The 22087-nt window shown below is 54.2% G+C and overlaps 2 protein-coding genes across 3 annotated transcripts in view; one reads left to right on the plus strand and one right to left on the minus strand.

Moving 5' to 3' along the window:
* Nucleotides 1–6062, plus strand: part of LRRC71 (leucine rich repeat containing 71) — a 12251-nt gene extending 6189 nt beyond the window's left edge. The window contains exons 6-15 of the mRNA XM_011992828.1: nucleotides 566–634; nucleotides 860–1019; nucleotides 1097–1180; nucleotides 1257–1346; nucleotides 2358–2507; nucleotides 2714–2807; nucleotides 3535–3623; nucleotides 4905–5016; nucleotides 5403–5524; nucleotides 5836–6062. Coding sequence (XP_011848218.1) covers nucleotides 566–634; nucleotides 860–1019; nucleotides 1097–1180; nucleotides 1257–1346; nucleotides 2358–2507; nucleotides 2714–2807; nucleotides 3535–3623; nucleotides 4905–5016; nucleotides 5403–5524; nucleotides 5836–5952 — 1087 coding nt within the window. The 3' untranslated portion in view covers nucleotides 5953–6062. The remainder of the gene's footprint in view (nucleotides 1–565; nucleotides 635–859; nucleotides 1020–1096; nucleotides 1181–1256; nucleotides 1347–2357; nucleotides 2508–2713; nucleotides 2808–3534; nucleotides 3624–4904; nucleotides 5017–5402; nucleotides 5525–5835) is intronic.
* Nucleotides 6063–7692: 1630 nt separating this feature from the next.
* Nucleotides 7693–22087, minus strand: part of ARHGEF11 (Rho guanine nucleotide exchange factor (GEF) 11) — a 108153-nt gene continuing 93758 nt past the window's right edge. For both annotated transcript variants that reach the window (XM_011992830.1, XM_011992829.1), the window contains 19 exons: nucleotides 21120–21299; nucleotides 20982–21029; nucleotides 20570–20757; nucleotides 20106–20252; nucleotides 19738–19817; nucleotides 19454–19579; nucleotides 18837–18954; nucleotides 18180–18358; nucleotides 17509–17584; nucleotides 17084–17251; nucleotides 15858–15948; nucleotides 15015–15140; nucleotides 14524–14585; nucleotides 13381–13599; nucleotides 12722–13084; nucleotides 11579–11674; nucleotides 10110–10357; nucleotides 9675–9864; nucleotides 7693–8903 (listed from right to left, as the gene is read on the minus strand). In XM_011992830.1, coding sequence (XP_011848220.1) covers nucleotides 8845–8903; nucleotides 9675–9864; nucleotides 10110–10357; nucleotides 11579–11674; nucleotides 12722–13084; nucleotides 13381–13599; nucleotides 14524–14585; nucleotides 15015–15140; nucleotides 15858–15948; nucleotides 17084–17251; nucleotides 17509–17584; nucleotides 18180–18358; nucleotides 18837–18954; nucleotides 19454–19579; nucleotides 19738–19817; nucleotides 20106–20252; nucleotides 20570–20757; nucleotides 20982–21029; nucleotides 21120–21299 — 2764 coding nt within the window. In that variant the 3' untranslated portion in view covers nucleotides 7693–8844. The remainder of the gene's footprint in view (nucleotides 8904–9674; nucleotides 9865–10109; nucleotides 10358–11578; nucleotides 11675–12721; nucleotides 13085–13380; nucleotides 13600–14523; nucleotides 14586–15014; nucleotides 15141–15857; nucleotides 15949–17083; nucleotides 17252–17508; nucleotides 17585–18179; nucleotides 18359–18836; nucleotides 18955–19453; nucleotides 19580–19737; nucleotides 19818–20105; nucleotides 20253–20569; nucleotides 20758–20981; nucleotides 21030–21119; nucleotides 21300–22087) is intronic.

A 22087-nucleotide genomic window follows, 5' to 3' on the forward strand; every position in this document is an offset into this window, starting at 1 on the left:
ACAATCTCGGCTCACTGCAACTTCTGCCTCCGGAGTTCAAGTGATTCTTCTGCCTCAGCCTCCCAAGTAGCTGGGATTACAGGCACACACCACCACCTCCCGCTAACTTTTTGTATTTTTAGTAGAGACGGGGTTTCACCCTGTTGCCCAGGCTGGTCTCAAACTCCTGAGCTCAGGCAATCCGCCTGCCTTGGCCTCAAAAAGTGCTGGGATTACAGGCGTGAGCCACCGTGCTCGGCCAGAAGTGAGTCACTTCTAATATGAAGTCCACACTCAAGGGGAAGTGATGACCCAGGGGCATGAGTTCCAGGAGGTGGGGACCACTGAAGGCCATCTTAGGGGCCACCCTACCTTGGGTCACCAACTTTGGGGAGCAGCCCCTTCACAACAGGCACACCTGTTAATTTTTAGTCTGGGGAATTGTCACATATCTTTCCTATATTGGGGGGCAATCCTTCGACTCTGCTTCCTAGCTGCTTCCCAGGGAAGCACACTTCCTCTCTGTTCCCCTCCCTTACCTGGCCTCAGTGGTACCTTCTAGTTCTCAGATCTCACTTGCCCTCAGGAAGGTGTCTCTGGAGGGGAACCCACTGCCGGAGCAGTCCTATCATAAGCTCATGGCCTTGGACAGCACGTGAGACTCCCTGCCCTCACACCCTTTCTCTGGGCCTGTCTCGAAATTCCAAGCCATTTTTAGTCCCCGCCCTTCCTTGTCCCCCTACCATCTCGGCAAGGGCTGTCGATTCCTGCCCCTACATCCTCAGACCAGACGGCCCCCTCAAGCCCTCAAGTCTCCCGTATTCCGGCGGGCGCCCTGTACCGTTTCCAGCGACCCACATTCTCCCTCTGGCTGCCCCAGGATTGCGCACTTGTCTCTGCGGAACAACAACATCGACGACCGCGGGGCGCAACTCCTGGGCCAGGCACTGTCCACGCTGCACAGCTGCAACCGGACCCTCGTCTCGCTCAACCTGGGCTTCAACCACATCGGGGACGAGGGCGCGGGCTACATCGCCGACGTGCGTGCGCGGCCGGGAGGGACCCGCTGGGAGCAGGGGCGCCTCAGGCGGCTCACGCGTCCCTGCCCGCTTCTTAGGGTCTCCGGCTGAACCGTTCCCTGCTCTGGCTGTCCCTGGCCCACAATCGCATCCAGGACAAGGGCGCCCTGAAGCTGGCTGAGGTGGGTGTGCCGACCAGGTGGGGCCGGGGCGTGGACGGGCCAAGGCAGCCGACCGCTGAGAGCCAGCCTCCTTCAGGTCCTGCGCGCCTTCGAGTTGACGCACACGGAGGTGGTGGAGCGCCGGCGTCTCCTGCTGGAGAAAGGGACGCAGGAGCGCTCGCGATCGGTGAGGAGCCCCAAGGCGCCAGGACCAGCGGAGAGCGCCTCTGACCCTCGAGCCCACTCCCCAAGTCCGCTGCTTTTCAGCAAACTGGCCATCCGGTTTAATCTCCACCCTCTGTCGTGACTGTCTTTCCCTCCGATTTGTGCACAGACGTTTGCCAGGCGCCTGCTGGGCAGGCTCTAATTGCATAACCACCTCATGGGCAGTAGAGTGTACTGGTTCAGAGATACCACACTAGATTGAGAACATCTGGACCTGAAATCCGGCTCATCCATATCCCAGCTTGTAATCTTGGGCAAGCTACTAAACTTTTTTTTTTTTTTTTTTAAGACAGAGTCTGGCTCTGTTGCCCAGGCTGGAGTGCAGTGGTGCGATCTCAGCTCACTGACGTTTCTGCCTCCCGGGTTCAAGCGATTTTTCTGCTTTAGCCTCCTGAGTGGCTGAGATTACAGGTGTGTGCGACCACGCCCAGCTAAGTTTTGTATTTTTTTTTAGTAGAGATGGGGTTTTGCTACGTTGACCAGGCTGGTCTCGAACTCCTGGTCTCAAATGATCTGCCCACTTTGGCCTCCCAAAGTATTGGGATTACAGGCATGAGCCACTGCACCTGGCCTGTGTTACTTAACTTCTCATTGCCTTAGTTTCCTCATCTGTAAGTGGGTAATTGTACCTATTTCATGACTGTTGAGAGGATTTAGTGACTTATTTCCTGCAATGCAGTTAAAATAGCGCCTGGCACTTAGCTCAATAAAAGCTGCTATTTTTTTCCCTCAATATGAGAATCTGAGACCCTGCCTCACCGTTCATATCACCCCTACCCAGGTCCGTCTGCTATTTCTTCCCCAGAGCATCTCACCCCAGAGAAGTCCTATACAGATTATTAGGCAGGGAGGTGGGTGGGAGGGTGCTTGTCAGCTCGACTGCTCCCCAAGTATGCATACAGCTACCTTTCATGCCCCCACTGAGGAAGGGACTCTGGCTTCTTCCTCCTTTCCCTCCCATTTGTGAGCACAGCCCTCCTCCTCTCGACATGGGGACTCCAAAACGGACCGTGAGAAGAGTCAGATGGTAGGGATCAGCAATAGTGCATTGGTGGACAAGACAGACAAGACGCAGACAACGAAAACCCCTAAGGGCCTGGGCAAGAAAAAGGAGAAGTCATGGGTAGGTGTGCAATGGGACAGAGCCTGGGCACTGGATGGACAGGGGAGGGGGCTTCCATCGTGTGCAGAGGCGGTGGAGGGAAGAAGGTCACATGGGCCTTTGAAGTTCCCCCTAAGGCTGCAGGTCCTAATCTGGGCTCCTTCCCTCACCACTGCCCATCCCCTCCGGAGGTGGGACTTCCACCTCTCTTCTCACATTCTCCACAGGAATTGGCCAAGAAAGAGGAGAAGTCGGGGTCTGGGCAGTCACCCACACAAGGAACCCCTAAGAAAGAAGATGCCACAAAGGCAGGCAAGGGGAGTAAGTGCGGGCGCCCTTTGGCGGCACCTTCCTGTGTGGAGGAGGGAAGAGTGCCTGGACGGGTGCAGGAGGCTGTTCTGGGCCTGGGTGCGCCTGCCTGGAGCTCATCTCGCCATGTCCCTCTGGGCTTGATTTCCTTCTTACAGAGGGATGATGTGGAGAGCCGCATCCAGCCCAGACATCCTGACCCACTGCTGTCCTCATTCCTCTTGTTGGAGCTGGAGCTCTGTGGCCCTGTCTTCAAAGAACCCACCCACCTAGCTGGGGCCCCCTCCAGTCATTTCTTTTTTTCTTTTCTTTTTTTTTTTAGATGGAGTCTCACTCTGTTGCCCAGGCTGGAGTGCAGAGGTGCGATCTTGGCTCACTGCAGCCTCTGTCTCCTGGGTTCAAGCAATTCTCCTGCCCCAGCTTACCCAGTAGCTGGGATTACAGGCATGCGCCACCACGCCCAGCTAATTTTTGCATTTTTAGTAGAGACAGGGCTTCACCATATTGGCCAGGCTGGTTGCAAATTCCTGACCTCAGGTGATCCTCCTGCTTTGGCCTCCCAAAGTGCTGGGATTACAGGTGTGAGCTACTACACCCAGCCCCCTCCAGCCGTTTCTGTTGGACCCAAACCCAAAGTTGGGGGGTCTCTTTGCCTCATCTAGCCTGTTCTTTCTGGGGAGGGAGGCTGGGTGGCATTAGAAGTGTGCACTGTGCATTCTGGCTGCTCTTCTGGCCCCAGAGGTAACCATCCCTGAGCAGAAGCCAAGCAGGATAAAAGGGATCAAGATCGGGAGCAGAGAGAAGCGCAGCATCCTCCCGGAGTCCGAGGTAAGCTGCCAGGAGGAGTGGAGGCAGGGGGCACACCCCTGGGATTCCAGGCTTGCCTGAGACCTCTCACCCTAGCCCCTGCTGGAATGTGGTCTCCAGCCCCATGCTGTGGCAGCAGCCATTTACTTTCAAATTTGTCCTCCACTCCTCTCCCAACCTCACCTGAAACCCCCTCCCATCTCACCCTGGGCTTCTGTGGGAATAGTGGGAGCAGGCCTATTCTACTTTTACTTGTCTATTAGTAGCCCACACTTTGGATCTGCTGTCTCAACTCAGCCAGGCTGCTTCCCCAGAGGCCCTCAGTTCCTCATCACCACCTCCATCACTTGCTTGGACTGTTGCATAGGAACAAAGTGTCTTCTTTTTTGCCCCTCTCAGCAGCTCCCTGAGGAAGCCAGCGCATTTTTATGGTCATGGCACTGCCCCACGCTACCCTGTGCATAGGTCCTTCTTCAGACCCTCTCTCTCTTGCCCCTGGATCTTCTGTGCCCCCTTTCAACTTGGACCAACTTGCTGCTTGCATTGGAAGTCTTCCTGGGCTGCCTCCAGTGCTCCTACCGTCCCTCATCCCTCCATTCTGTCAGCTGCCTGAGCATCTGCCTCTCTGTACTTTTTGCTTCCATCGGAAGACTCCCTGCACACCCTAGGCAGGGAAGGGCCCGTCTCCTTTCAGGAGTCTTCTCTGGCACCCAAGACAAAATCTTACAAAAGAGGATGTTCAGAGGCAGGAAGAGGTTGGGGTTGGCTTTCAGTTTCCATTTTTCATCTCTGCCTCTGTCTTCATCAGGCTGCTGATTGTCACTAGGACTATTGCAATTTCTTTTCATCGTGCCCGTCATTGTCAGTCACTTCCCTCCAATCTATTCTCCTCATTGCTCTAGGTGTTAGGAAACACTTAGTAAAACCTGAACGTGACATACTGTTTCACACTTCCAGAGCCTTTGCACCTGCTTTTTTGCCTAGAACACCTTTCCCGTACATGATGTGCATTCACAGGAGACCCTTCCTGGCCTGGCCTAGGTATTCCCTTTCCGTGCTCCCACAGTGCTCTGAGTTTGCCTCTATCAGTGCTCACTCTAGACCACGTTACTTTCACTTTCTGGCTCCCCAACACAAAGGAGCTTCTTGAGGGTATGGGCTTATTTATTTTTGTATCCCCAGCACCTGGGACAAAGCCTGGACTATAGCCGGCAGTCAAAACATGTATGTTGAATGAATGAATGAATGGCCTGTTGACCAGCTCCCCTGCTGTCTGCTGCAATTAGTATTCTGCTTTAGCAGCTGGTTGTTGAGGCTACTGAGGTGATCAACCCTCTCCTGGAGCCTGTGGAGCACCGAGATGGGAAAGTTTTCATGCCTGGGAACAAGGTCCTTTTGCACCTCAACCTCCTCCGTATGTCTGCCAACCTCCTCTGTCCTCCTGCCATGAGGCTACCTGGGTCCTGTCCTGCCTGAGGGTGTCTGCCCTGACTCTATGGAGCAGACCTGGTCCTCCCATCTTTGGGCTACATGTTCCCCAAGGCTCTCTTGCACACGGCTTGAGGGGCCAGGGGAAGTGCTGAGTCTGGGAGGCTGGGGACAGGCGATTGGAGTAATGAGGGGAGTTAGATGGGGTGTGTGTGAAGAGCTGGGTGAAGGGTCAGGTCAGGGAAAGGTGTGCCTGGGCCAGTGAGTCTGGAGTGGGGAGCTGGAGGAACTGGGTTGCTGGGGATGTCTGGTGTGTCAGGTGCCAGTGAGGCCTGTGGTGCTAAGAGGCCACCTGTCTGCACCTTCCACCAGGGAACCGCATCACAGAGGTGGGTCTGGAGGGCTTCCTCGCCACAGTGCAGTATCAGATGCAGTTCTCCAAGGCCAAGAGTGTGTCCAAGGGTCCAGTGGGGCTGCTGTGGCTGTCCCTCGCTGTGAGTCCCTTTCACTCTCTCCTGCTGAAGCAGAGCTTGCCCCTATCAATCAGCTGTCACACTAGACAGCTGCTGCAGGCAGCTTCTGTCTCCCCATTTCCAAGGAAGCTCTGTAGTTTCTCTGCTTCTTTGTAAAAATCACAACATAACCTCCGTTCCTCTTGCTGGAAGATCAGCAGTATTAATCACTCGGCTTTTTCTGCATGTCCCCCAGCCCCTAACCCACCCTGCACCAGGACCATTTTTTTTTTTCTCCCAGAGGACTAATCTTCATTCCTCTTGTCAGATGTCAGCCTTCCTTTTCTTTTCAGAAAAATTGCTTTGCCCCACAATGTCCTGCGTACGCCATAATCCAGGAGCTGATGTTGCCAAGGGATCCCATCAAGGCCAAACTCAGGGAGGATGAGGCCATGGCATTCTTCCCCTAGCCCCTCCCACCTGCTTGCCTCTGAGACTCAGAAGCACCTCCTGTCCCTGTGTGGGCTGACCTCCCTGGGGGAGATCTCAGACCAATAACAAAGTCTGTTGCTATACTTTTCCTTGAGGTTGTCTGAAAACTTTCTTCCAGAACTACTTGGAACATTTAGATTTTGTGTCTGTCCATGTTACATGGCCAAGAATGGCAGAAAAGGGGTCTGAATTACAGTTCTGCTGGGGATGATCTCAGCCCCTCTGGCCTCAGTTAGCCAGGGACATTGCCCTTCTGCCTCCTGGGGGCTAGTTCTTCCTTGCTCAGGCAATAGCCATGCCCCACCGTGTTCCCTAGGGGACATGTATTATGCCAGGGTTTGCATTCAGAAAGATTTGGGATAGGGATTAATAACTGACACGCACAAGCTTGGGAGGAGAGTGGGAGCAGGAGTAGGTAAAGCAGAGGAATTAAGCAAGCTTTCCCATCTGGCTGGCCCAGGTGTTTGACTACTTTGGAGGAGAGGTAAGGTTCAGCTTAAGAAAATGAACAAAGGCTTGGCAGGCCACTTTGGAGAGGGTGCTAAACGCTCAACATCTACATAGCAAAGGCTAAGCATTGAACATGAACCCTAATAACCCACCTGCAGAAGTCAGCAATCTGAAACCAGAGGTGTGAGGTTCCTGAGCCAAGTCACGGTCCCCAAACCTTTACCCTTCAGTGCTGCCTCCACTGAGGTCACCTGCCATTGCAGGTGGCTTTGGGGAGCCCACCTGTAACCTATAGCAGTGTCCGAGAAGGCGCAGATCAACAAGGACCAGCCTTCCTTCCTCACTTCTGAGCAGATTCAACCTGTTCCACATTCTCTAGTCCTACTTCCCTCACTCCACTGCCTCTGCCTACCTAGAATTCCCTTGTCCTGCCATCTTACTTTGTGTGGCTCAGTGGCGCTTAGGCCTGTCTCCTGCCTCTGAGTGCCTGGAGCCCTCCTAGTCTGACTGCCCCTGTCTCTGCAGCTGGTTGTAGAGCGAGCTTCTCCAGGAAAAACCCATCATTTCTTTGAATTCCCAACACTGAACACATTGAGGTGCTGGATGGTCACCCCAGCTTCTGCAGGGAACCTTGCCATGTCCTCCAGAGCTTCGGTGACCCCTTCAGCCCATATCCTTATCCCACCCTTCATCATTAATGACTCCTGTATCAATTCTGATGCCCAAATACACTGTACCCTAATGAGGACATAGCTGAGGATTGTGAGAGGGAGTCAGGGTTAGGGCTGGAAGAGAGTTTGTCACTTGAATCTAACACTGAATGTCAGGAGACAGAGGTGATATGGTTAGTCTTGGTGATGTGGCTGCGTCTGTGGGAGGATGTGGATGGATGACAGTGACGAACTGGCCAGGCCCAAGGCAACCCTCCGGCTTAGGTTTGGCTTTTAAAGTCCTCAAGCTCATTGAGCGCAGCTCATGAGACCTCTTGACTATGGGTCCACTGCTCCTTTATATACATATATATGTGTGTTTGTGTGTGGAATCAGTGTCTTGTCATGTTTTCTCCATGGGGGTTGTATAACTTCAGTTTGCCCAGCCCCTAGTTCAGCGAGTACACATCTGAAGGAACAGGCGAGGGAACAGGCAAGACCTGGGTCTAGGGATGAGAGGGCTCCCTCTGGTTCCCACTATCCAATCCTATCCAGTCTTACAGGGAACAAACACCGTACCTTTTATCACAGTGATTCCAAGAAACACACATACCACCATTGAAGAATATTTAACTTTTCTTAAAAAAAAATCTTAACCATGAAAGGAATAAAATAAAAGAGTATACATTATCTTAACAGCAAAACAGTCATTTCCATATCTATATTTTATATATTATATATATATTTATATATATATATATGTATATATACACCTAGCACAGTGTGTATATTCTATTCATCAGGGAGAGTTGGGTGAGGACATGGTGATGGGGCCAATGCTGTGGTGGCCGCTTGGATGGTCCTGGGTGAATTCAGGGACTCAGCATTCAGACCCGCTATCCCCACCTCCTGGGCCCAGTCTTCAGCTCCGTACCTGCTTCACTGGTTCTCTACAGGGACAGGGTGGGGAAGGAGGGACATAGGTGGGGTAAGAAACTCCCCATGGTCCCCATCTTGTGAAGATGAGACGTCCAGGGAGGGAGGGAGTAGCCCGGCAGCAAGCTGTGGAGGGCAGGCTCTGGAGCCAGGTGGGACGGGGAGCCAGAAGACCTTCCCACTCACAGCAACAGGGACACTCAGGCCTGGCTCCCCCTTTAGGCTCGATCCTCGAGCTGGGTTGTTAACTAGGAGATAAAAGTGAACCCCCTCTTCCCTAAGCAGCTTCTTCCATATAACTGCCTCCAGCACTTCAGGAACAGAAACAAAAAAGGTCAAAGTTATTTACAATAGCAAAGATGCACATACGATACATACATATTTATAGGAAACCAAAGTGACAAAGAGGGGAGGGGAGGCACCCACCTCCGCCTGGGGTCTTACGGAGAAAGAGGGAGGAAGAAAGTGCATTTACACAGAAGCCTCCTCCTTTCACTTGCATGTCTGAGGGCAGCGCACATACAGGCGTGCACGCACATGTAGGGTGAGGGCAGACCATGGTGAGTGGGGGCCTTTCAAATGCAGTCAGCATGCTTTCGAGACACAAGGCCTTGGAGGGTTGGGCTGAGGGAGGGAAAAGACACTGAAACTTGACTTCGATTTGAGCAGACCAAGCAACATGCGGGTCTCCCCCAAGGCCTTGGCTGGATCCTAGTTTCCCCAACTGCCTCCTCCACAGGGAGGAGCATTGGGATCCCCCCTACCCTGTGCCCTGGTCTCAGGCCAGTGCCTGAAGGAGGAGTGGGGACACAGAGGATTTGGTGGTTTGCACGGTTATGGTCCTGGTGACGCGGCTGCGTCTGCTGCGCTGTCTTCCAGCGGGGCGTCAGAGCCTGTGGGAGGAGGATGAAGGTAAGGAACTGGCCAGCCTGAGGTGACTGCTTCCACATGATCTGTCTAGAAAGTCTTCAGGCTCACGAGAGCAGCCCCTTCAGCACCTTCCTTCTCCTCCAGAAACCCCACTTTCTTGCAGGGCTTGAAAAGGGTTGTCTACTGAACTCCACTTTCATCAGCCCCTAAAGCCCTTAGATCAGGTAGGTACATGCCTTGTCTTCCTGAGTTATGACATAGCTGTGTCCCTGGCTCACCCAGTGTGGTTCTGAACCATTTAATCAGCACCAGTCTTAGGCTGGCACTGTGTGTGCACCTGCAATCCCAGCTGCTTCAGAGGCTGAGCAGGGAGGATCACTTGGGCCCAGGAGTTTGAGACCAGCCTAGGCAACATAGCCAGGCCAGCCCTTGTCTCGAAGAAATAGAAAATATTTATATTTTATATATGTATATATACACATACACACACACACACACATATACGTAATTTTAAAAAGTACAGATCTTAGATGTGAGACCAGGCTCCTCCTGGTTTGTTACCTCCATATACAAGGAAAAAGAGGGCTCAATTCTAAGCTCCCCATTTTTCCGGGGAGCTTCTGTGGGACTTCCCTAAAAAGATCCCTCTCTGAAGCTGATGGAATGAATTCGTTTCACTCAAGGGGAAACCAGACTCTCAGAGCCACTATCTCTCACTGCTTAGTGATGTGTCCTCACCAGGTGGCGGACTTCTCCCCTATGGTAGGTACTGAGAGGGACCTGGCTTCACTCACCATCCTCAGGGCAGGGCCCCAGTTCATGGCTGTTCCTGGAGTCAGAAGCCAGGGGCTCCTTAGTGGGAGGTGAGAGGGAGCCGTCTGTCCATCTAGCTGCTTCTGTGTGGAAACTGCCCACAGGCGTGGTGCCACCAGATGACTCTCCCCCGAGGGACTTGAGCAGCTCTCTGTGGGCCAGCTCCATATCCTGGAAGAGTTGGCGGGGGAATGTCTGCTCAAGTCCTTCTATTCCTAAGACCCCTGGGGAAGGGGTCATACTTTGATCTGTGCTGGACCTTGGGAATGGGGCTGTGATTTAAGGGTGGCTGGGGGAAGATTCCCGGGCCAGGACAGGATCTAGGGCTCCCGTGAAGACACACATCTCACTCATGGGGAATGGTTTTGGAGTGATGGACTGAAGGCCTGCAGGGACCCAAGCCTTGTTTCCCTCACCTTGAGCCTGTTGAGCTTGAGGGTGAGTTGCTCAATGGTACGGAAGATCATGCCTACGTCCCTGAGAGCCAGGCTTGGGGGAGAGCGGCTGAGGCGTCTTGGATCTCCATTGCCTCCCTGCAGCTGAGGCCGAGGCTCTGCCTGCCCTGCAGGGACGCTGTCAGGCTGAGGGGGGCTTGTGGGTACCCCTGAGTGGTCGGTGCTTGAGTCCAGGGGTCCTGCTGGCATGCTGACATAAAAGCAGTTCCCTGTCCCCACAGTAAGAGAATGAGATCAGGAGGCAAACAGAGAAGTTGAAGCTATCCTCCCGCTCCGGTGGGATTCCCTAGCCACCTGACAGAGCAGGCCAGGCAGTCCTCTCCAGATGAACTTGCAGCACACGGGCCTTGCTCACTGTCTGCCAGCCCCCTAAAAGCCCTGCTCCCGAGACTCTTTCTTTTTTTTGAGACGGAGTCTCGCTCCGTCACCAGGGTGGAGTGTAGTGGCGTGATCTTTGCTCACTGCAACCTCCGCTTTCTGGGTTTAAGCAATTCTCCTGCCTCAGCCTCCCGATTAGCTGGGATTACAGGCCCGTGCCACCATGCCCAGCTAATTTTGTATAATTTTTGTATTCTTAGTAGAGATGGGGTTTCACCATGTTGGTCAGGCTGGTCTCGATCTCATGACCTCGTGATCCGCCCGCTTCGGCCTCCCAAAGTGCTGGAATTACAGGCATGAGCCACCGCGCTCGGCCACTCCCGAGATTTTCTAGATGGCACTTTGTTCAGTCTGGCCCCAACCCAGGGGAGATGCTGAGTGGTGAACTCAAGGGAGAAGTGGCAGAGCTGCAGTATTTCATTTGGGGAAATCAGAGTGGCTCCCCGTCCTTAAGTAAACAGATTGTGGACTGGTTTCAGGCTCTTTTGAAAGGAGCAGGCAGCAGCCCTCCTGCCCTGCCTGACTCCAGCTCTGGATGAACTGCAGCCCCGCCCTGCCCCTCTTCCATCCATGCCATGATCCTCTGGAGGTCCCTTGACCCAACCAAGGGGTGTCAGAGAGAGCTGGAGGAAGGATGTGGAGGGTTCCTGACAGGCAGGAAGCACAGAGAACCACCGTGGAACCTGGGGGGCCCTTTCAGCCGATTTCCACAGTGACACTGGAGCGGCGGCTGAGGTGGGGAAGTGGCTGCTCGTGTATCAGGTGAAGGACACTGGGTCCCCAGAACCAGGCCAGGCTTCCCTGCCCCTCCCACAATTGCACACAGGCATTTATCCCTGCCACTCTGAACAGGAGCCTGGACAGGTGGATTCTTAAGACAGCACAGGGCCTATCCCTGTCTTTAGAGCCAGATCTTCCTCCTCCTCCCCATTCCAGGCAGCTGAGGGAGCTTGTAGGTGTGTGTGTGACCATGGGCAGGGGTCTGACTCTGCCCTCACAAGTTCCACACTCCAGTCCTGGCCTGTCTTTAGCTCCAAGGAGAAAGTTATTACCCGTAGCCTTTGTTCCGCCTTCCACTTCAGGTGGCCCAGGCTCTGACTGGCCACTCTCTGGTAGTGCAGGGACAACCTTGCTGCCTGCCACCTCAGCTGCACCGACACCACCACCACCAGGAAGAGGAGAGACCAGAAGACAAGGAAAGGGAAGGGAGAGAGAACAGGAAGGAGAGAGGGCAGGAGGTGAGGACGGGGGAGGAGAAAACGGGAAGAACAAGGTGAACACAAGATCATACACGATGACATCCCAGGCAGTGCAGAGAACTTTCCACCAATTCACCAGCAGAGAGAGAAGGAAGGTCAGTTCCCAGAAACCCAGGAGAAGGCGGGCATTGGGCAGATGGAATGAAAAATGCTGCTGGAAGGGCGGCAGAGTGGAACCTCAGGGGTGGGCAGGCCCACTAGCGCGGAACCCCACCCCGGATGTGCCCCAGGTTTTGTTCTACCTTTCTTGCCACCCTCTCAGACCAGCCCACTCTTCCCGGGGCAGGGACCTTCCTCCCTGGGCTCACTGCTTGGGCTGGGCAGACCTGTCGGCCTCCCTGTGAGCTTGTCTTGGCTTTTCTTGTCTCAAGGCTGCCCATGGTGTTTTCCAACCCGGGGTGCCCTCCCTGCCACCTTATTCACTCCCCATACCCCTCACTCGCCAAATGTCTTCTCAGCTTTGTCTTCCACCCCTTCCAGTCCCAGCTGCCACCTCTACTGCCCTAGGTGCTGTTGCCTGGTGTGAGGGGCTGCCTGCACCTGCCCTGTCTTTCCCAGCCTGAGGCTCCTGAGAAGGGCGGCTCTTTTCTGTGGGACCAGATGAGTGAGGAGCGCTAACAGAGACTGGTTGCTGGTAGCTGGTTTGTGCCAGGCAGAAGGAAATGTCCTTATGTGTTACAAAATGAAGTTCAGAGATGATTCAGAATTTTGTGTAAAGCCACACAGATATTAAGTGGCAGAGCTAAGCTCTGAATCTCGACTGCCTAACTCCAAAGCCTGCCTGGTATCAGCGTGTCTCCTTCATCCAGGACCAAGTGTAGGTCTCTGCTCACACGGTACCCAGGGGGAATATAGGGAAGGAAGCGGCTATTCGGAAGACTTATCTCACCTAGCAAGGGAGCTTGTCTCCCCACTGGACACTCCCATTTATTTTACCTTTTCTTACAACTTTGTAACCTCCTGCTGCCTCTGTGCTTGAAGCCTCTTCAGCCAGACTCCTGTCCAGTTCTGGAGACTCCCATATCCCAGAATTTCTGGTCCTTGGGGGTAGGTGTTCCAGAGAACAGAGACCCATGTCCTCCTGCTCCGGTCGTTCCCCCCCTGGCCCTGCAAGCTGGGTGTTGTCCCCTTGACCCCCAGGGGGCGCCTGCCCTGGGGAGCCTGGGTCCCAGGGGTGAGAGGTGACACTGATGACAGAAGGTGTGGGTGTCAGGTCGTCCTCGGGCTCCCGGGCAGCCTGAGTTTCCATGGTGTGACCTGGCAGCAGGCTCCACAGGATCAGGTGTCGCAAGTTCTCCACTGGAAGGGAAACAGGGTGATGTCTTCCCAGCACAGGATGGCACACTACGCCAGAAGGATCACTGTGCTGCTCCACCGACCCCAAGGTGGTGACCTCAGGCACAGGTGAACCTGGAGGGCTCTGGTCAACTAGCTGGTGGGGGTTGGGTGGGGAATGACGTCTGTCTCTGCATCCATCTCTCCTCAAGCACACCAGGGAGAGCCTTCGGGAAGGTGGAGGGTGCAGGCGCCTGCCGGTTCACACTGGCTGTGCAACTGGGGACCAGGGGCTGACAGCAGGGCCTTGAAGCACTCACCATCTTCCAGAGCGGAGTCAGCGAGCCCTTCCATGAACAGAGGGCCTGGGAAGGCCAGGTGGATGGGGTTCCTTGTCCTGATGCCCCTGTTCTCTCCATCCAGGGATGCAGAAGGGCAAGGCAGGACACCCAGTTCCTCTTCCTCTGCACTGCCCTCCTGCTCAGGGTCCTCTAGCAGGACTGGGTGCTTCCCTTGGACCCTCTGCTGGGGCCCAGTGCCTGTTTTGGATGAGAGAAGAAGGCAGGGAAAGGGAGAGAGCTTGTATGGGAAAGCCTATGAGCAGCTTTGGAGCCAAAGGGCTGGGAACACGGATTCGTTCTACTGTTGTTTACTGAGAACTTCCTGTGGCCGGCACTGTCCCAGGCTCTTGGCATATGACAGTAAGCAAAACAAAAAGATCCCTGCCCATGTTGAGCTTACATTCTAGTGAAGGGACATACAAAAATAAGACTCTTCAGTCAATTATGTAGTTTGTTAGAAGGCAGTAACTTCCACGGGAAAGTAGAAGACAACAGCAGGGCATGGGGCTGGGGGCTGGGCAGTGCTTGCTACAGTATTAAACAGATTGGGCCAAGAGGACACTGGAATGAAGACATGAAGGAGGTGTGGCGTTAGGAGGAAAAGCATTCTAAGCAGAAGGAAACAACAGACACCCAGCCAGGAAGCCCGAGATTTCTCTTGAAACCCAAGACCCCAGGTTACTTCACACGCAAGCTCTCAATGAGAATGCTGTCCCCATCACAGTAACTGCATCTTAAGCCCTTTGAGCTCCCCAGGCCCCCATGTTTTCCACCCCCATAGTTGCAGTACGCATCTCTCTCCCCAACAGTAACCCCCTGGAGGATGCAGGGCCCGTGGATCCCGCCAGACTGCTCGTCTTCTTCCATGGCTGACGCTGTCACCCAGAGAGGCTGGGTGGGAATCTCTGGTCAGGTGAGCGAGTTCACCCTTTCTTAAGTCTGTTCACTCTGCTCTCCTTCCTCTTCCAGATTCTTCCTCCTGCCCTGTTTCTTCTCTACTCTTTACCAAAACCTCACACCCCGGGCCCCGATGGACTCACCCATTGCCCCATACTCACACCCAACCTGTGCCTACAGAAAAAGGCCTGGGCAGGCTCCCACAGGACAGTTCAGGGCCCTTACCTCCAGGCAGCTCCTCGGGTTCGGGTTCACCATGGAACACGTCTGAGTCATCCAGTTCTACCCTGAGGGAGGAAACCAACTCAGGGTGAGATGTCATGAGATTCCACCCTGGACTCGTGTGTTAGAATGGGCAGTGCAGTAGGACCCGAGAAGGACGGTGTGGGCCTCCTCACCTGGCTGGTCTGCTTGGCAACCCGGAGAGGAGGGGGGCTGCTGGCTGAGCTTCTCTGGTCCCCTGCTCTACATCCCCCTCACCCTACTTCAGGCTCAGCTCTATTACAGCCAGGTGGCAGACTGTGGGGGAGCGGACAGGGACAGGAAGCAGGGATGGGGGCATGTTTCTCCATCTGCCAGCGCTTGGAGCTGTCTGCTCCCTGCTAGCATTTCCCTGTTGTGGCTGTCCACCCCTGGGGTTGAAGGGCTTAGAAGCAGCAGGAAACAGGAGGTTTGGAGTGGAGAGAGTGCGGGGTCTGGAGGGCTAAGTGCTGCACCTGCTGGGTGTGAGGCCCTGGTGGGCTGGCTCCTGGGGGCCTGGGGGTGGAGGATGGATGGGCATCGGGGCAGCTCCGGGGTGCCTGGTGGCATTCCGCACGGCCTCTTCTAAGAGCTCCATCCATCTGTTGCTCGGCAGGAACAGAGAGGACTGTAGTGAGAGCAAGATAGTGGCACACACCACCCCGTACTGAGCCCACTGGAGCAAGGTTTCCAGGCCCTTCTCCAGGTCCTAAGAACCCTCTGCCTGGCAGGTGCCCACCTCCCTGTACAGTCCTCCTGGGCTGCTCCCTTGGGGTTATATTACTTGCAGCTACCAAATCCTGGACACCAACCCTCTGTTACGCTCTGGGCAAAGCATTCTGTGTTTTCTCTCTAAAGTAATTCTCTAACAGGTAGCATTAGCCACATTTTGAAAGATGAAAACCCTGGAGTTGGGAAACTGTTTGACTCGACCTGTCTCCTTCCACTGTACCACGCCACCTCTGGTAGCTGCTGTCAGAGAACATGGGTTGGGCAGGAGGCAAATGCTTGAGAAGGATGCATGAATCTAATTCGCCTGACGGTGAAGGGAGTAGGGCAGGAAGGAAAGCAGCAGCAGCAGCAGCTGCTGGAAGACTGCCAGAAACTCATTCTCCCAGAAGTGGGCCTGGCGACTAGCTCAGGGGTGATGACCCCTCCCAGCTTCTCTACTTCTGTCCTACCTCCCACTTCCCTTCCCAACCCCCTGTCCAGGCACTGCTCTGGGGCCCAGTCCTGGTGTTGCTATCCACCGTCCTCATACACACCACCCTGGTCCCAAAGGGACTGTGGTTATGGGTAACCCCTCAATCAATTCTCACGTGTTCTTGTCTGATGATGTCAATGCAACCAGCTCATAGATCTGGGGCGGGCCCAGCTTAGAGGTGCAGATGATGAAGAAGGCCCGTTTATCTGCGTGAGGAAAGGAAGGTAGAAGGGTCTGTACTAGGGATGGGAGGTGTGACTGCAGCCTGGGCCAGGGTGACAGAGTGGGACTCAAAGCCCTGACCCTCAACGCGGATGGAGAGTGCAGCACGAGACAGATGTGGATCATGAGGACCACTTGGAACCCACTTACACAAGGGACAGAGGAAATTCCAGGACCCCTAATGTCATCTTTCACAGCCACCCCATTCCTCTCCTGCTCTAATAATAGTGATGGCTGATGTGTGTATGGTGCTTAGGATTTATAAAACTTTTTATTGTTTTTTGAGACGGAGTCTCACTGTCGCCCAGGCTGGAGTGCAGTGGTGCCATCTTGGCTCACTGCAACCTCCGCCTCCCAGGTTCAAGCAATTCTCCTGCCTCAGCCTCCCAAGTAGCTGGAATTACAGGTGCCTGCCAACATGCCTGGCTAATTTTTGTATTTTTAGTAGAGACAGGTTTCACCATGTGGGCCAGGCTGGTCTTAAACTCCTGACCTCAAGTGATTTGCCTGCCTCAGGCTCCCAAAGCAGTGGGATTATAGTTTATAATTTTATAAAACTTTTCATACCTGTCATTCCTTTTGATGCCCCCAAGAGGTAGGGTAGGTATCACTCCTATCTTACAGACAAAAAAAGTGAATCCAGAGAATTTTGCTCCAGAGCCCTTTCTCACACACACTGCACTTCTCATTGAAACGTCTCTGTCCACTGGACCCAGCTCTGTACCGTGGGTACTAACATCTTCTGTAACCAAACTCTGCCCAAGTCACTCTTATAGCAGATAAGGCTTGTCCTACTCATTCTGCCTAATCCCATTCTTCCCAGTCCTGCTCAGACACTCTTACCCCATCCTGGGTGTGCACATCCCATCCAAACCAGCACTGTGCTTGAGGACTGCTGATCACCTCTGTGCCAGGTTGTCTATATTCCTCTTGGTCCCCATCCTAACCCTCATCCTACCCCACTTTGGGCCAGTCCTCCTGCTTAGGCTGGGTCAGGAGGAAAGGAACACAGGTGGACAGGTAGGTCCTGTAAAGGCTCCACACTGACCCTGCCTCACCCAGCATTCGCTGGACATGGTCCCTGAGCCCCAGGCCAGCCTGGACCATCTCCCCAGGTACCTGTGGCCACAGAGCGGATGAGCACAGCATTGAGCTTGAGTACGGGGCTGAAGGTCTGCTTGCTGTCTGAGGAGCCCACAGCGGTCTTGCTGTGGCATTTCAGCAGTAGCTTCTCGTCCTGTTTCTGCAGCAGCACTAGGAGGTCCTCCAGCAGCAGCACATGGAGGTCTGGAGGGGTATGGTCATGGGGAGGCGTTCCCTGGTGCCCACTCATCCCTCATGAGCACAATGTAGGGCCATAGGCTCTTGGAGGCTCTAGGAAGCCCTGGGAGTCTGGTGACCCCACTTCTCTCTCTGGTTACTCCCTTCCCATGTCCTGAGCTATCACCTCCAGTCATATTTCAATGCTTGGGAAAGACAGAGAAAAGCCCAGGGAGGCCCACCCACTGCAGGTTCCCACTCAGTCCCAGTCCCCTGGCACATACCCAAGGTCTTATCCTTGCTGATCCTCCAGGTCAGGGGCCCCTCGTGGATCATTTTTCTGGTTGTAAGATCCAGGCTCTGTTAAGGAGACACCATTCATTCATTCATTCATTCATTCATTCATTCATTCATTCATTCGTTTGAGAACCTACTGTGTGCCAGACATTGTGTTAAGGTGCTGGGAATTGGTAAGTAAGAAAAAGTCCTTGCTCTTACTCTCTTGTGGGGGATGAAGACAAGCAAAAAGGTAACTGTGAAGTCATGTGCCATGTGCCAGCGGGGGGATATACTGATGGCTCTGACTTGGGTCTCCCACCTGCCCCTACCATGTGCCAACTGCAGTCCCAAGAAGATCACACAGTGCTTCTCCTGCCCATGCCTCCAGCTTTATTCCCTCCCAGAAGATCTCCACCTTACCTCCAGTTCTACCCGATCCCCTGCTCTCTCAGGCTGAGTTCCAACATCTAGTCTTTCTTGCATAGGGCTGTCTACCTTGTCCATCTAGGGACAGGGTGACAATAACAGGGTGTGTGTCTTCTGGGGCTCCATTGTGCCACCCTATCTGGTCTTTGTCTCCTACCTCCAAGACTCTCCAAGCCCTGACCAGAGTTCTGCTCCTAAGGGTGCCCACAAAGTGTGAGGGGTTGACTGTGCTGCAGTCTCTGCCTCCTACCTTGAACTCTGCTGCCAGAGGGTTGCTGGCCCTCTCCAGGGCAGTGGCATCCAGGCGTTTCTGGTAGCCCTCTAAACGGTGGCGGTTCTCTGTTTGCTTTACCGCTTCATTCACATACTTGAGAATCTCCCGGCACTGGTCCCGGGCCCGGCAAAGCTTCTCATGCTCAGAGGTGCCACCTACCAAAATGGACAGAGGAGATGGTTGGGGCTTCTGCCTGAGAAGTCTAACATGGCATCAGCTATTATCTGCCTGAATTCATCCATGGCAACTGGCTTGCTTCAAACCAGCAGGTGTGGGTGGAGGTGAGCCACCCTTGCCTCACACGAGGACCTCAAGTAGTAGGGGTAACTTTTACTGAGCATCTTCAGGTCTCAGACAGACCACTGCTTTGAAGACATTGATAGCTCTTGGGAATTCCTGCCTCTACCACAACCAGCTCTACAGCTGCAAGGTACAGAGACTGTGGTAAATGGCCACAATTATGCCACTAGAAGGCCTGTTCAAATCAGATTGGGGTTCCTAACACCTCTCTGTCCTGACTCCAATGTCTGAAATTTGGGGATAGTGAAAGATACCCAGGATCCCAGGGAGACTGACAACCTAAAGCTAGACCCTCTTGCACAGTCTGGACGCCAGCCCCTCCCCAGGCGCTACCCTCTGTGTGCTTGATGATGCTCTCCAGCAGCAGCGGGTACTTGGTGAGCCGCTGCATCTCAGAGATGATGAGGTCTCTCAGCTGCAGCCGCCGGCACTGAGGGTGGCTCTCAGCCTCCTAGACAGCAGGAGACATCGAAGGGAGGAGATGTCAGCGTGGCTGGGAGCTGGCTTATGGGCTCAGGGCCAAGATGGGTGTGAACATGACAAACAGGTCCTAACACCAGGTGGATCACTCAGAAATAGTAGTAGAAGCTTCTTCCTTAAAGATGTAGCGAAGGGTTTGTGGTGGCAGGGAGACACCAATCCAAAGGGATATGGTCAAAACAGAAGGGCAGGCATATTGCTGCCATTCCATAGACAAGGAAACTGAGATCCACCTCAGTGCACACAGGTGCTGGTGGGTGAGCCAGGCCTCTGACTGCTAATCCAGGATTCTTTTCCACAAACAAAGGTCTCTTTGTCTAGAGTCAGTCAGTGCTTTTGAGGAGCTCATGCGGAAGGACAGAGGGAGTTGCTGTAGAGAGGGAGGATGTGGCCAGGAGGAGAGAAGTTCAGGAGATCCTTGGTGACCCTGACGGAGATGAAGGAAGGCCAAGGCATGGCCAAGGACGCACCTGCATGAAGATCTGGAATCGACTCTCCTTGCGTTGCTTGGTCTTGATTAGCTCTAGGGCTATTGACTGATAGGAACAGAACTGTGCAGCCACTTGCTGGAGTTCCTCTCGGGCAGGGCCATCAAACTGAAGAGGCAGAATGGACATGGGGCCAGACATCACACCCCTGCCTGGGACCAGACCCCTGCCTATCCCTTCCTTTGCCAAATTCCCTGGCCTTGGGTAATGAGACCCTGCCTCCCCCAGTCTCCTCCTTGCCAAGAGGGAGAAGTTTGGAGCCATACCCGGGCCAGCATGAGGTCACTGATCTCTTTGATGATGGGGCCTTCCTCCCGGAGCTTCTTCATGGCTTCACACCAGGAATCTGGGGCGAGAAGAGAACAACTCGAAATGCCTGGGGTTGAGCTCAAGTGCCAGAACCTTTCTGACAGACAGAAACGAATCTCTGACAGCAGTGCCATGGGAAGGGTCTGGAAACCATTTTACTTTCAGGGTGAACTCCAGTGCTGGTTTCAGGCTGTCCACAGATCTTTTTCTCACCAGGGATTGGTAGGGGGTTATCTGCTCAGGGAGTTCCTGGCAGTGGGGCCAAAGTGGAACAGGAAGCTGAAGGGAGGCAGAGGAGGAGTCTGGAAGGGCACAGGCTCCTTACTATGAATCTCTATGAGTTCAGGCAGGTTCGGGAAGAGCCGGGCCAGCTCCTCCCGGGGCATCAGGTTCTCCTTCTTCATTCGCTGGTAGAAGATCAGGTCCAGGACCCGGAGTGTGCGCAGGTGGGAAGCTTCAGTCACAAACAGCTCTGAGTGGTGGTTGTGACAAGAAGGGTAGAAAGCCAGGGAGAAAATGGATCAGCAAGTATCTATAGTCCCCGCCTGGTTCCCACACCACTCTAATTTTGGGGGAGCTTGAAGTGCTGGTTTCAGATCATACAGCAACTTTTCTCTTACCCCAAGGGCCAGAACTGAGGGGGACCTATAGCAACAGGCAACATGGACCTGCTCCAGCAGATAGGGGCCCCCCACCCTATTAACCTCTTTCCCACCCTTGTGTCTTAGGCATCCTGGACCCATTCCCACATGTGTGAGCGGAGCTGGGGGCAGTGGAGCACGTTCTCACCATTTATGACCTCTTGCCGGTCGATCTCCCTCTGGGTTATCCCAGCCACCACATCCTTGCCCACTGTATGCTGCCAATTTTGGGCATCTGGCTCTGGTTCCAGGTCAGACAGCTGGCCCAGATCATCCTCTAGGAGGTGGGGAAGGAGGGCATCCGTGCAGAACCCCAAACTGGGGGACTCAATGCTCCTGGGGGATAACAGGCAGCTCAGCTTCACTCAGGAGGAAGAACTCACATGGAGGGTTTGGCCCTCCCTCTTCTGCCTGACCTGCTTGCCCCATGCACACGGGAAACCAGCGGGCCCAGAAGAGGAGACACCCACCCAACCAGCCCCTTGCGGGTGAGAGGAGCAGCTGGATGTGGATGGGACACACAGACACCAAACAGAGGCACCACTGTGCCCATCACTTACCTGCGGCCCATTTTGGGAGTGAAGGGAGGGGTTGGGTTCTCAAGAGACCTGTGGAGGGAATGTCAACTCTCAGCAACCCTCTATCCTTGCGCCCACTCCCGAGATGGCCATGGGTGCAGCCACTGTAGCCCTGCCTACCTGGTGGAGAGGCTGGAGGCAGAGGACGAGGCTGACTGGTGCAGGCGAGTAGCCTCTGCAGCAGCATCCATGTCAACATCACTGCGAGAGCGGGGCACGTTCTCCGCCTTTCGAGACCGTTTCATCTCTTCCCGGCCCTTGAGGCTTTCAGAGCGGCCCAGGCGAATCTCTGAGCGTGAACTGGGGGAAGGGACAAGAGACTTTGGGACTTGGGAAGTCAGTGGGCCATGCTTACATCCTGGCCAGCTCTTACCTGCGACTGCATTTCGAGGATGCCTCCATGCCACAGGTTCTCCCCTTGAACATGGCCAAAGCACCTGGATGGCAGTGGAAGCTTCTCAGTGATAGACCATTTTTGCTGCTCTACAAACTCCTCTCTCCTCAGCCTAGCCTGATGGATGGAGAGTCATCTGCCTCTGGAGTTATTAGGAAGGGATCCCAACAGGAAGATTAAATCTGGGGCTAAAGGAATCCGAATTATAGTGTGTCTACAGGCCTGAGACACCATGCTCCTGTCAAGGAGGTGGTAGACATCATCGTCCCTCATCAGGGACCACAAGGTCCCAGCTCCCTGCCCATGGGACCATCTAGTGGCCAGTCCATGTTGCCCTGCTTTGGAGTGGGTCAGCTGCCGCCTTTAACTCTGCTTGAGGCGGACCTCTTTGAAGAGGTCTTAAGAGGACAGTAGAGTCGCTACATTCACAGCTCATTTTAGGATTTTCCACACGGCCTGTCAGAAAGTTCTATCTGCTGCTGGATTCCTAGCCCTCCAGTTGTGATGCGGTGAGTTCCATTCTTATCTTAACAGTACCGTTCCTAAGATTCCGTTTCCTCTCAGGAGCAGACAGGCTTGTGCTTACAGGGGCCTTTTTACTGACAGGCAGGACCCGCTCCTTGGCCTGCCATGCTTGGCTACTGAGTGTCTCTGGGGTTTGATGAGATGCTGATGACTGGGTGTTGCAGTCGAG

Source organism: Mandrillus leucophaeus, unplaced genomic scaffold (genome assembly GCF_000951045.1).
Source record: "Mandrillus leucophaeus isolate KB7577 unplaced genomic scaffold, Mleu.le_1.0 Scaffold418, whole genome shotgun sequence".
NCBI lineage: Eukaryota > Metazoa > Chordata > Mammalia > Primates > Cercopithecidae > Mandrillus > Mandrillus leucophaeus.